The following is a 12,452-nucleotide window of genomic DNA, read 5'->3' as shown; positions in this document are numbered from 1 at the left end:
AATGAATTAATGTTAAATAATAATATATTCATTTATGGAGCGCTTACTATACTTAACTGTTCTTGGACATACTAATACTCAAAGATGTTTTTTTCATTATGATTTCATCCATATCGGTTATTTTTCCCACACTTAAAGCATTAGACATTTTAAAGTTACCTCTCAAATTGATTATTTCACAATTCATTTTAATGCTAATATTCTATGATTATTGATCAGAGAATCATATCAGTATATTTGAATATAAACAATCACCAGTGCTGCCAACACTAGCACCAGTGGAGAACATACTTTCACCAGGAACCAAAAGTTAAACCAAATTTTGAACTCACTAATTTCACACACACACATAAATATCAGTCTTTTAAACATGCCAGATTTGTTTCTTTTCAAAATGCATGAATAATTTTCATCTAGTTAAAAGTCAACCAAAATTTTGAAAACATCTCGCAATGTTAAAGAAACAAAAAAAAAAAAATCCACTACAACTTTTAATGGGTTCTGACTTGATTCATGTCCCGCCCCTCCACAACATGTTATAGAAGTCAGTAGAGTAGTTTTTGCTTAATCCTGCCAAGAAGTAAAAATTCAGATACTACACATAATTTACTAAAATCCACTTTTATTTGTTTGGAAGAATACAATGGCAGTTATAAAAATATAGTTAATGATATTTAGTTGCAACGTTATTTTAAACACATTTCTATAGAAAACCGATAATTTGATATCACTAGCTCCCTCTGAGGAGTTTTTACAGCCGCAGAGTTTCTTCTCCTCCAACACGAGTCTTTTCATCTCCCTTCAGACACGTTCCTCTGACGCTCATTCCTCGGTCTTCTTTCTCGGACTCAGTTGTGCGGTGGAGAGTTCCCTGAATTCCCGGGTCGTGTCCCCGGGTCTCCTCAGCCCACCAGCTGGACCTGCTGAGCTCTGTAGGTGTCAAAGTCCTCGGGAAGAGTATCTGAGACAAAATGACAACAAGAAGGTTCATTTAGTGTCCGAGCAGCCGACAGGAGTATTCTCAACATGGAGCTGGAACATTACTGTAAAATCCAAGGCTGCATTCACACCTGTATTGTTTATTTGTATTTGGCAAACGAGTAAAACGTGCAATTATAATTTGACACTTTTAGTTAATATTAAACTATTTGCAATTGGATTTGTAACAATTGAAGGTTAAAGATGAAAAAAAACTTCTTATCAACATTACTTCTCAGTTAAAATCGACTTAAATTTAGTACTTAACTTATAATCATTGTCTTGAAATGTACAAAACCAAAGAGAAGTAGCAGAAGAGGCTAAAAGAAGAGAGTAGTAGTTTCTGGCCACAGTGGATCCTCTGACGCTGGACTCACCGTTGCAGCGATAACGCAGGTTGGCCCAGATGATGTTCTCCTGTGAGAAACAGAAGACCCCGAGTCGGCCTCCTCTCATCGTGGTGTCGATGATCACGCCCGTGTCTGCCACCATCTGAGGACCCTCGTAGAAACGAACTCTGAAAACATCACACAGTGAAGAACACGGATTTATTACGTTGTTGTGTCAGTAAACACGACAAATCAAGGAACAGCTACAATATCTGTTTCTTTGTCTCTTCGCTAGCACTTAGCAGTTTGTCTTGGTGCTAAGCTAAGCTAAACATGTGAGGGACGAAACCATAGACTGTGTATAAAAATTGACGATGTCGACATGCCACTTTCTCCAACTATACAGAAATGAAGAAAGATATGAATGCTGCCATCTTGTGCCCATTTGGAGCAGGAGTCTACGTAGTAGCGATAGCCACACTTAGCGAAAAACGAGCTGTGATTAAAACTACCTAAAATGATATAAACCATCTCAAAGAACAATTCTGTGTCGCTTGGACCATGTCCCGACTGTTAACATGGAGGAGGCAGCTGCCTACACATCAACCAGCCACCAGGGGGGGATTTAAATGCTTTGGCTTCATTTTGGGGGAGCCATCATGTCGTCCATCTTGAATAGAGTCTACGGACCGAGCACATTTCCCTAAAGGTCCGTACCTGATGTAGCCGTCAGCGGGCCGGTGCTGGAGGAACCAGCGGTACGAGGTCTTGTCCTTCCAGCCGACGTTACGAGCATCTTTCCACAGGAGCTTGACCTGGTCGCTGGTGTCACCGGTGTGCCACAGGGCGTTCCTCAGGTTCTCTCCTGGACCCGTGTTGGACTTCACTGCCTTTTTTTGTAAAGCACAAATGACAAAGTGTGAGTCTCTGGATGAAGCTATTCCTTGACTCTTTGATCAGGGCAGATCATAATTGTTCAAATCTTTAGGAAACATGGATTATTGTCAACTTTAAACACACATGCAATACGTTAATATACGAAACCCTAACAACCCAAACAAAGATGTGATGAACTGTAGAGCATCTGACTCTGAGAAGTATTTCAGTCCCAAGAGATAGTTGATGAGGGTTTCACCTTCAGTTGGATGCCGGGTTCTGCCACAGCCCTGAATGGGTTCGCCTGCCAATAGATCTGCTCCACCTGCTTCCACATCACCACGTAGAAACTGGAGCTGTCCTGATAGCCGAAGATAAATCCTGCGTAGTCGTCGTCTGTGACCGTGTTCACATGAAATGTCCCTTCAAAGTCCACACCGCTGAAAGCAGTGTAGCCTGGGAGAAGAAACGTGTGTAACTACGTATCCTGATGGACCAACAACTACTGGGGAGTCGATACGCTTCATAAAAACATTGTTTCACAGTTTATACTTTCCCAAATGTAAAATCTATTCTGTCAAATAGACAATACACTTCACTTACCAACAGCCAACCCAGGGTCACTGTTCATCGTCTGGACGATCTCTTGTCCCTGCACAAACAGTGAACATGGGTTTAATAGGGATTTACTCAGATGTAGAAATATTTTGAAATACAACAGAAAATGAAAAACCAGCTATATCAACCTGGTTCAGCACCACCCAGTTGGGGTCGATCTGTGCGTCTCCCTCTGGATCCAACACGACGGTCTGGTACTCTCTGAAGTCTGTGAGGGTGACCTCAGCGTTCTCTGGACAAACATCGATGGTGTCGATAATGGTGTCGTTGTCGAAATCCCTTTCACATATGTTGCCCACACCGTTGCCTGGGAAGGTGATTGCAATAACAGAGTTTAAGAATGGATTAGAATTTCTCGGTCAATGTGTCAGGAGAGGAACCCACCATCGGAGTCCTCCTGCAGAGGGTTGGGGATCAGGCGGCAGTTATCAGGACCGGGGGGCAGCAGGTCGGGGATCCCGTCGTTGTCGTCGTCGTCGTCACACTCGTCTCCCATTCCGTCTTTGTCCGTGTCGAGCTGAGAGCTGTTGATGACCGCTGGGCAGTTGTCCCGAGAGTCCTGGTGGCCGTCCCCGTCACTGGATCGAGGACAGTTTGGTTCGATCACATTTTTGTTTCCTCGTTAGCTAGAGAAATATCTGTGATGTGACTGATTAGCCCACACGATACCTGTCCTTGTTGGTGTCGCAGGGGTCTCCAATCAAATCGTTATCCGCGTCCATCTGTTGATGAACATGCAAAAAACAGGAATTAGGTTTAGTTTGTCAGCATGAGAGAGGTACATGCAACCAAAAGGGCATGAATAAGAATGGAAAGCCAAACAGTCCAAAGACACGTGGTTTTGAAACCTGCAAACTAAGGGTAAACAACATGCTGATAACATGTTGTGGTGTTTTGTTGTTGCTTTGTTTACAGAAACAGGAGACGTCTGACCTGGTCGGGGTTGGGAACATAAGGACAACTGTCGCAGGCGTCTCCCACTTTGTCTCCATCTCGATCTTTCTGGTCGGCGTTGGGAACCCGTTGGCAGTTATCCTGGTGATTGAGGATTCCTGAAAGTAAAATGGTGATTAGTGAATATTCAAAGTGCAGCCCAGCCCAGCCTGTAGTTTTACGTACATGTATTTAATACATATATCAGTGAAGGAAACCAAGCCTATTCCAAACATCAGAATTCTGGATTTTCAGTAATGACTAAAAGACTCAAATGACGTCATGATGTATATATGATGTATCACTCACCATCGCCATCAATATCTTCATCACACTCGTCACCAAATTTGTCCACATCGGTGTCCTTTTGGTCGTTGTTCTTCACGGCACGGCAGTTGTCGCAGGCGTCGCCGAAGTCGTCCTCATCGATGTTCCTCTGATCCACGTTGGGCACCAACACACAGTTGTCCTGCAACAAAGGTCTCTCAGTCTCTGCCAGTGAGGTTGAATCCTTCTCATTTTGCATCTCTTTTAAACCGGATTCGTTTTCATCCCGTTCTTTTATTCATGAACCTGCATGTTGAGGATCCCGTCTCCATCTGCGTCCTCGTCGCAGGCGTCTCCCCTTCCGTCGCTGTCTGCGTCTTCTTGACCAGAGTTGGGAACAGTGACACAATTATCCTGTGGAGAAAATTGCTCTCGGTTAATTCAAGAAGAATCAGGTACAATGAAGTTAAGAAAAGTAGATTACAGGAGAAAAAGGATTAGAAAAGCACATTTAACACTAAAACTGAATGTTAAACTTAGTTTTGCATTTTAGCTTCACATGTTGGTATATGTGTTGTTTCTAGTACAATTCAAACTTTACTTGAGGATCATTATCAGAGTCGACAAAAGTTCCCTTTACATACAATGTACCTACATACAACATGTGCATATGCTATTCCCTGCAGATGACTAACACAGTCTGTTTTTTGTATCTTGGACACAGAGGAGGTTTACCTTGTTACAGTTCTTCTCAGGACACTCCAGTTTCTCATCGGGGAAACCATCAATGTCGATGTCAGGGCCACAGAGGTAGCCGTTACCAGCCCATCCAATTCCGCACTGCGAGGATGGAAAAGGGTTTTATGAACTGTGCAGACTGTTTTCTTTGGCCCATCGTCAGATGAGCTTAAGTCTTCAAACAGGCCTGTGGTTTTACAAGATCTGGCACGAGTGCTGAAAGTTATATTTCAAAGAGTTGCCTCAAAAAATGGTTTTCAGCTTCATATGAGCTCAGCTGCTACTGTTATACATTTAATACTCTACCTGACAATGTGAAAATGTAAAACGTTTGCTCTGAGAGAAGATGACTGAAGGTTGAATTTGTTCACCTGACACTCGATCTTTCCCTCTCGATGAACGATGCACTCGGCGCTGGCGTGGCAGGGGTTGGGCTGGCCGTTCCCACAGGCTCTCTCAGGTCTGCAGCCATGTCGCTGATCGCCGATGTAGCCCGTCTTACAGGGGCCGCACCTGAACGAGCCCTGATGACACATACATGTACTGAGTCCATTGAAGTTCCAACCCTTTCAGCCAATAGGACAAACTGCTTTCTGATGGGACTCTGCTTTGTGATTGAACTGTGATTGTCCAATTAACCTAATCCCAATCTGCATGTCTTTGTACTGTGGAAGGAAGTCGGGAAAACTCCACAAAGAGAGGTCTGGGCCAAGCTGGGATTCGAACCGGGAGCTTCTTGCTATGGGGCGTCGGGGCTCTGAAGGTTTATATAAGCAGCAGTTTCCCCTCAAACATGACAGACAGTGATTCCTCGTGGTTATACTCACAGGTGTGTTCATGCAGACTGAGTTTTCCACACAGCCTCGATTGTTGGGGCCCTCACACTCGTTGATGTCCTTGCACACCTTGAACCAGGGAAGAAAGAGCCATTATCACACACAACTGAAATTAGCAGTTAGCATCTGTGCATAAACCTGAGAACCTAATGAAATAAATAAAATGACTAAAAACGCTGTGATGTGTTAAATAATTTGTTTTGTTACGGTGATGTTTCGTTCTGTTGTAATAGTGATAGTGGAATTTGCAGTTTAAAAAAGATGAACTGTGTGTGTGTGTGTGTGTGTGTGTGTGTGTGTGTGTGTGTGTGTGTGTGTGTGTGTGTGTGTGTGTGTGTGTGTGTGTGTGTGTGTGTGTGTTCACCGTGGCTCACCTGCTTGTTGGCGGTGGCGTATGCGAAGCCGACGCCCTGCACCTGGGGCCCAGTGTAACCAGCAGGACAGGAGCCACAGCGGAAGCCCGGGGAGGTGTTGATGCAGCGCACACCCATGTGACACGGCATCACTGTACACTACACACAACAGAGACACAATAATAAACAGACACACACCTCAGGATGTTGTAAGACTATCTATCTATCTATCTATCTATCTATCTGTCTGGCTGTCTATCAATATATCCAACTAACTAACCCGATAAGTGCACTTTCAGAACATCTCATATCATAACACTCATATTATATCTCATTGTTTTATATGTCTTGAATATTGTAGGTGTAGAAATGTGATGTAACTTATCATATCATACTTGTAATATGATATAATACAGTTATATTTCCTCTGACGTACCTCGTCCACGTCCGAGCAGTGGGTACCGTTACCATCCGTACCGTCAGGACAGGGTCCACACTTTGGACCCTGAGGCGTCTCCATGCACGTCACCCCCGGGTGGCAGGGGTTGGGGACACAGGAGGGACGAGGCTGCATTCCAGCCATCCCTGAGGAGAGAGACCATAGGTGAGCATCTTCTGTCTTGGTGCATTGTCTCAACACAATGCAAGGATATTTAACCTCCATTAACATGGATATGTATTAAAGTTTTCTCTCCTGATAATATTCATGTATTTGTGTTGTACGTCATTAACTATCTAAATTGACTTTATGGAAACAGTAGTGTGTAAGTACTGATCAACTCACCACAGGCTTCACACTCCATCACTGTGTTCTTCAGGAAAACCATCTCTTTGATCTGAAAACACAAAGGATCAATAACTTATTATCAAACAGTAAATACACCCACACTGAGCACTGACAGTGTCTTCTCCTACACACTGCTCCATACTCTTTAACATTTATGATTTATTGATTTATTTAATGATCATGATCAGAGGTGTGTTAAACAGTTAGATCAGTGTCACATGTATCTGCAGCTAAGAAGCACGGATCACAGCTGATCCAGAGGGTGGAGCTGCTGACTGTGTGAGTGAAGGTGGTCTACCTGTTGTTTCAGAAGCTCTTTAATCTCAGCCAGCGCGATGTTCGTCAATTTGATCTGACTGATGATTTCTCCATCTGGATATGAAAAAATGAAACACATGGTTAGATTGACATCAGTACAGAAATAAGTGTATGTGACATCCATCCATCCAATAAGCGATATAGGTGAAATAAATGGATGGGTGAGTAAACGATCGGGAGATGGAGCCATATCAACCTCCTGTCAATGCACAGGCTCGACCAATCGCGAGTCAGTCTCAGCTGTCAATCATAAGGTTTCACCACCAAATCACTAATTAAAACCATACTTCATAGAATCATGAGCACTTCATCACACACCGGTGTGAACTTCCGAAAATGACTTTGAATTTTGGGTTTGGTCCATGTCCCATTTGTTAACATGGAGGAGGCAGGATTTACGACCCACACTGCAACAAGCCACCAGGGGGCGATTGAGACTCTTCAAATCCACTTTTGATGGGTTGCCACGATGTTTCCAATGGCAGCTGCGTGTTATTTCAATTTGAGCTCATGCCAAAAAATGTTGTGTCCCACAATTGATTTCATTTAGGTGGAAATCTAGAAATACAAAAAGTACAAGTTTTTTAAACTGGCGGAGATGTAGAAACAGATGAAACAAAAATATACCTCTGTAAAAATAAAGGTATGGAAAGAGGATAAATAAAACAGGAACAGTTCATGATACAAAACCACAACCTCCTCCAGCATGGTGGTGGTGGTGGTTCTGCTGTGACTCAGTTGTGACCAGTTACTACATCAAGAGGTATGTGAAGGTATGTCAGGGAAAGTGTGTGCGTTCAAATTGCATCAAATCCTATTGGACAACATGTCATCATTCCGCAGGATGAAGATCCTAAACCTACAACTGAAGAAACCAAAGAGCTTTTCAAGGTGGAGGAGGCTGAACGTCCTCTTACGGCCAAGTGTCCAACACACGTCCTCCTCAACAAGAGGATCCACTGCCTGTCTGAGACCAAACTCCAATACCTGACATTCCTGAGTCACCACAGACCTCATGCGTATCCACAGCCCACACATCCACTGGAGTCAAGGATGATTTGATAGATTTTCCAGACACAGAATGATATCAGGCTGCGTCCTTACAGGAACTACAATCCGTGGGCATCGTCGTGTTTCTACGAATAACGCACTAAGAGTCCCACCTCTCCCCATGATCTGGATTTTCCATGAAGAATATCAAGTTTCAAGCATCTCAGCTGTCCTACAATAACCTCTGTTCCCAGCTAAATCTGCTCTGGTAATGAGTTCTTTCTCTCCACAGTCACCAAAGTGCTGCTTATTGTGGGAACTGTTTGGTTTCTGTTATTTTTAGGGTCTCGACCTGAATATGTAAATTGCCCTGAAATAATGCCTGTTAGGATTCGGCGCTACACAAATAAAAATGAATTGAATTTAAAAAGAAAAAGGAAATCATTTCTAGCGAATTTGAATCATAACACCCGGTTGTCTTGTGATTTGCTTATGTGCAATAAGCTAAATCTGAAATTCAATCCAACAGTGACAGTGCAGAGTTTTGTTTCTGGTCACAAGATTCCTCCTCTTGTTTTTGATCTATCTCCTGTTAAATCTTCACCCGTCTTCTGTTTGCTGCTGAGCACCAAAACTTTATGAACCAGTTCAGGGGATAATTCTCTGTCACCACATTATCATTTGAGACATCATTATTAAAACATTGATTAAACCTGTTTTACAATTTCTCAGATTCACAAATCTACAAAAATCAAGGTGGGAACCAGTGTTGAAGAGACGTCTGATCGCGCTGCTTGTTCTAATTTGACCCAAAGACCCCGACATCCCTCCTTCACTCACTTCAGACGCTGCCCCTTCCCCCTGAGGAGCCGGACGAGGGTCGAGAGCTGCTGAGCGTGAAGCTCAGGAAATGTGTTCTTCTCATTAGCAGCAACTCTGTTTACTGAATGAATTCCTCAGCACTGCAGATAAATCACTCTGCTAATAGAGAGGCTGGTGGGATCCTTCACACGGCGATCGAGTAGAAGTCAAATACGTGATGAGGTACGATTAAAAATAAAGAAAATAAGAATAAGCTGACGTTGTTTTGCAAACAGATAAAGCAGATTAATTCTGATTAGTATAAAGGACGTTTTCAGTCCTCATGTTCGGCAGCTTTCAAGTTGGATCAATCAGTTTCAATTTGAATGTTCTCAAGCGAAATGTTTGTGTTTTAGCTTTTCAGATGAGATTCTATATTGATGATGTGCTTTTGTGATCTGTCACATCATCATCTGTCTTATAAATGTTTTTTTGCTATTTAGTGAAATGGGGACAGCACAGGTCCTGACCAACTAAAACAAGTATAAGAGGTAGAACAGTGTTTTGTGTCTCACCTCTCTGTCCCTCTGTGACGTGTCCTCCCATGGAGAGCACACAGGTCAGGACCAGGAGCCACAGGATGGTTTTACCTCTGGTCATCTTCACGTCTCCCTCTCGCTCCGTCCTCGAGCTCAGTGTCAGTGCTCCTCGTTCAAACCTGGTCCCAGCATAGTTTTCGTCCTTTGTCCCCTGCTTGGGTTTTATACCTCTGCCCCGAATCCCCCCCCCCTTACTCCCTGACTCACATCCCCAACCCTATGTCCTGCAAATCACTTAGCAGAGAAGTCCAGGAAAACAAGGACAGGGATTGAATTGCACAACACGCTCACAACATGTTCCATCACACATTATAGAGGCACCGGTCTCTGGTCGGTGGGTTTTCTGACCAGACCCTGAACCAGACCCTGAGCCAGACCCTGATCCAGACCCTGAAGCAGACCCTGAACCAGATCCTGATGCAGTCCCCTTCTTTTCAATTGTCACTTTGAGTTTTGGGCGTCACTGAGACTCAGAAGGATCAACCTCAGTGTTTCCAAATAACATTGATAAGTGTTTTGTCAAACAAATTTCCTTGAGAGCCCTTGAATGTTTCCTACGGGTGCCGGACGACAAAATCCACTGAAGTTCAAACCGACGTCTTCAAACCTGCATGAGGTCCTTTAACTTCCAGAGATGTTCTAACAGAGACACTTGAACTATTTGTTTGTCTGTTAGCACGATTGCGCAAAAATCGATTTTCTTGAAACTCGGCCGACGGATGTGAAATGAGCCAAAAAGATCTCGTAAAATTTTGGGACAGATTTGAACAAAGGGGTGGATCCAGGTTTTTTTCACTTTGTTTAACATTTTCACCTTTTACACAGTGCAGACTTTGATATTAGACATTTGCCATTAGACAAGACAAATAGACGACCTGTCCTTCTGCTGAATACCTCGTCCTATTAAAGACAGTTTGGTTTTCATGCGGCTCAGTGAATTTAACGTTATGACTTCGTGGGTTCAATCCTCCATGAACTTACCAGCAACACCCACGTGAAGCTTTAAAGGAGTTTAAAAAGTGGAGCTCAGTTTTCTCAGGGTGAATAAATAAAGTGATGTCATGGGAGTTCTTGGAAGTTCTGAGGATGTGGGTTCAATATTTATGAGGTTCTGAGTATTTTATGTCCAACATCCAAAGTAAAAATCCAGAGACATTGAAAAGGTGGATGTCTCGTCGCTGTCTGTGAGGACAGTTTGAAGGTTTGAGGTTTTAGATTTCAACCCCTGAATACTGTTAGTGAAGAAGTCGACTCTCATCATGTAGATATTTTTCCAAAAAAGAAAGTGAACGTTTTATTTCATTTAATTTTTCGTTGTCATATTGTCCAATTGTCCACAGTTGGTAAAGAGAGTATGTATACGTGCGTGTGTGTGTGTGTGTGTGTTTGTATTTGTAAGTAATGGGAGCAGCAGATGTTGGTTACATTCCTCACAGTGAAGGTTGTTGAGGCTTTGCAACTTTCACCACCTCCACTCTCACTCCGTCCTCGCCTGCTGGCTGCCTTGCCCAAAGGAGCAGGGACATTCTCACTCTGTGGAAAAACTAACACGACACCTCATTACTGTCATCGTGTAGGAAAACTGGATCCTTAGACACAGAATGAATATTATTTAATTCAATTCCCGTTTGTTCAGTGATCAACTGATCATTTACAATCCCAGAATTTAAGGTTGAGGCCTCTTCTGTCCTTTAAGCAGCTTTTCTGCAATGTTCAAATTTAACTTAGTACATTTACCAACATACTTTGAAATTTACACTTTACTTTAAGAAATATTGGTCTTTTTACGTTTGACTATTTACTTTACAATCGATATTTACTAATACTTTGCTTTGGATTGTTTGTCACTTAACCAATTGATTTGGACATTTAATTATCAGATAAATTAATAAATTAATAGAGTTTTGATAAGTGATATCAATTTGGTGTTTTTCAATTAAAAATACATTTTTGATTCCATCGTATGACATTTGATGATTTGCAGCTTTTTCACTGACTGTATATTTGACAATTTGGGATATTTTTTATAATACATTTTTAGATACAACAGGTTGTATTGTTTTTATTTATATGTAGTAGGAGCTCTCATTTCTGTTTAAACGTTGTCCGGGTTCCTTCTAACAATATTTATTTATTATTTAATTATTCCTCATTCGTTCCTTGTGTTGCTGGTTTTCTTGCTTTTATGTTTTGACTTTTATTCCACACTTTTAATATCTTCAATTGTCTTCTTGTGTTTTTATTGTGCATAAATCTAGATTTTTTTTCTGTTTTGATGATGTATTGAAGGTTTAAAAAACGGATCTTTTACTTCCCTGGTCTTCTGTGCTGCTGTGAGGAATGTTAAGGTCAAAGGTCGAGTGTAGCGACCTCCTGCAAAGTTCATCAGCAGTGTTTTACTGCCTGTGTTTGTGAACTCAGCCGGAGACTTCAGAGTTTCTCAGGTCGCGACCTGCCACTGACCTCAGACCTCACCTCTCACCCTTAAACAGCCTCACAGTTACCTTACAGACTTTATGAGGACTGTTACTGCTGACTCCTGCACCAGTGTGTGTGTGTGTTTGTGTGTGTGTGTGTGGGTGTGTGTGTGTGTGTGTGTGTGTGTGTGTGTGTGTGTGTGTGTGTGTGTGTGTGTGTCAGTGTGAAGCAGCTCAGGGAAAGGATGTGAGTAGTAAAACAGGTCTTATTTTTACAGTTACATCGAAAGTGTAATTAATTAGTGTTCCTTAGACTAACTAGTTAATCAAAAGATACAAGGTCATCACAATAACCTGATAGAACCAGAAGAATCCACTTATATGAAAACACATATAAACCATAGGGACGACTTGACAACCCCCACAGAGTGAAGCCAAAGCATCTCTATCACGACCTGGTGGTTATAAATCCAACCTCGCCCATATTAATGGATGGATTATGATCTTTGTTATTATTTAATGCGATATTTCAACTTTTTCATAACACAGTCTTATTCTTTACTGTTCCAAGTTGCTGTTGTTGTAAAAAAATAGGTTAATTGTCTTTTATTT

At 42.2% G+C, this 12,452-nt stretch overlaps 1 protein-coding gene across 1 annotated transcript; it reads right to left on the bottom strand.

Annotated features, from left to right (window-relative positions):
• Positions 1-902: 902 nt before the first annotated feature.
• comp (cartilage oligomeric matrix protein) lies at positions 903-9,540 on the bottom strand. Its single transcript, XM_053430770.1, has 19 exons — positions 9,400-9,540; positions 7,014-7,087; positions 6,713-6,764; positions 6,365-6,513; positions 5,950-6,087; positions 5,567-5,644; positions 5,111-5,263; positions 4,737-4,841; positions 4,308-4,415; positions 4,044-4,203; positions 3,735-3,853; positions 3,471-3,523; positions 3,186-3,379; positions 2,930-3,108; positions 2,787-2,835; positions 2,443-2,639; positions 2,025-2,197; positions 1,356-1,495; positions 903-961 (listed from the first exon to the last, which is right to left on the bottom strand). Exons 1-19 carry the CDS (start codon positions 9,482-9,484, stop codon positions 903-905), a joined length of 2,265 nt encoding a protein of 754 aa, XP_053286745.1. The 5' UTR covers positions 9,485-9,540.
• Between the last annotated feature and the right edge of the window lie 2,912 nt (positions 9,541-12,452).

The sequence above is a fragment of the Pleuronectes platessa genome, chromosome 9 (assembly GCF_947347685.1).
Source record: "Pleuronectes platessa chromosome 9, fPlePla1.1, whole genome shotgun sequence".
NCBI lineage: Eukaryota > Metazoa > Chordata > Actinopteri > Pleuronectiformes > Pleuronectidae > Pleuronectes > Pleuronectes platessa.
The sequence above is the reverse complement of the archived record's forward strand: the minus strand, read 5'-3'. Positions and strand labels throughout refer to the sequence as shown.

Bases quoted from the DNA above. Each gene is read 5' to 3' on its own strand.
- comp (XM_053430770.1), bottom strand. From the start codon at position 9,484: ATGACCAGAGGTAAAACCATCCTGTGGCTCCTGGTCCTGACCTGTGTG. The intron at 4,842-5,110 runs GTGAACAAATTC...CCATCCTCGCAG, and splicing joins AGGGAAAGATCGAGTGTCAG to TGCGGAATTGGATGGGCTGG. The intron at 1,496-2,024 runs GTACGGACCTTT...TGATGTTTTCAG, and splicing joins CCCGCTGACGGCTACATCAG to AGTTCGTTTCTACGAGGGTC.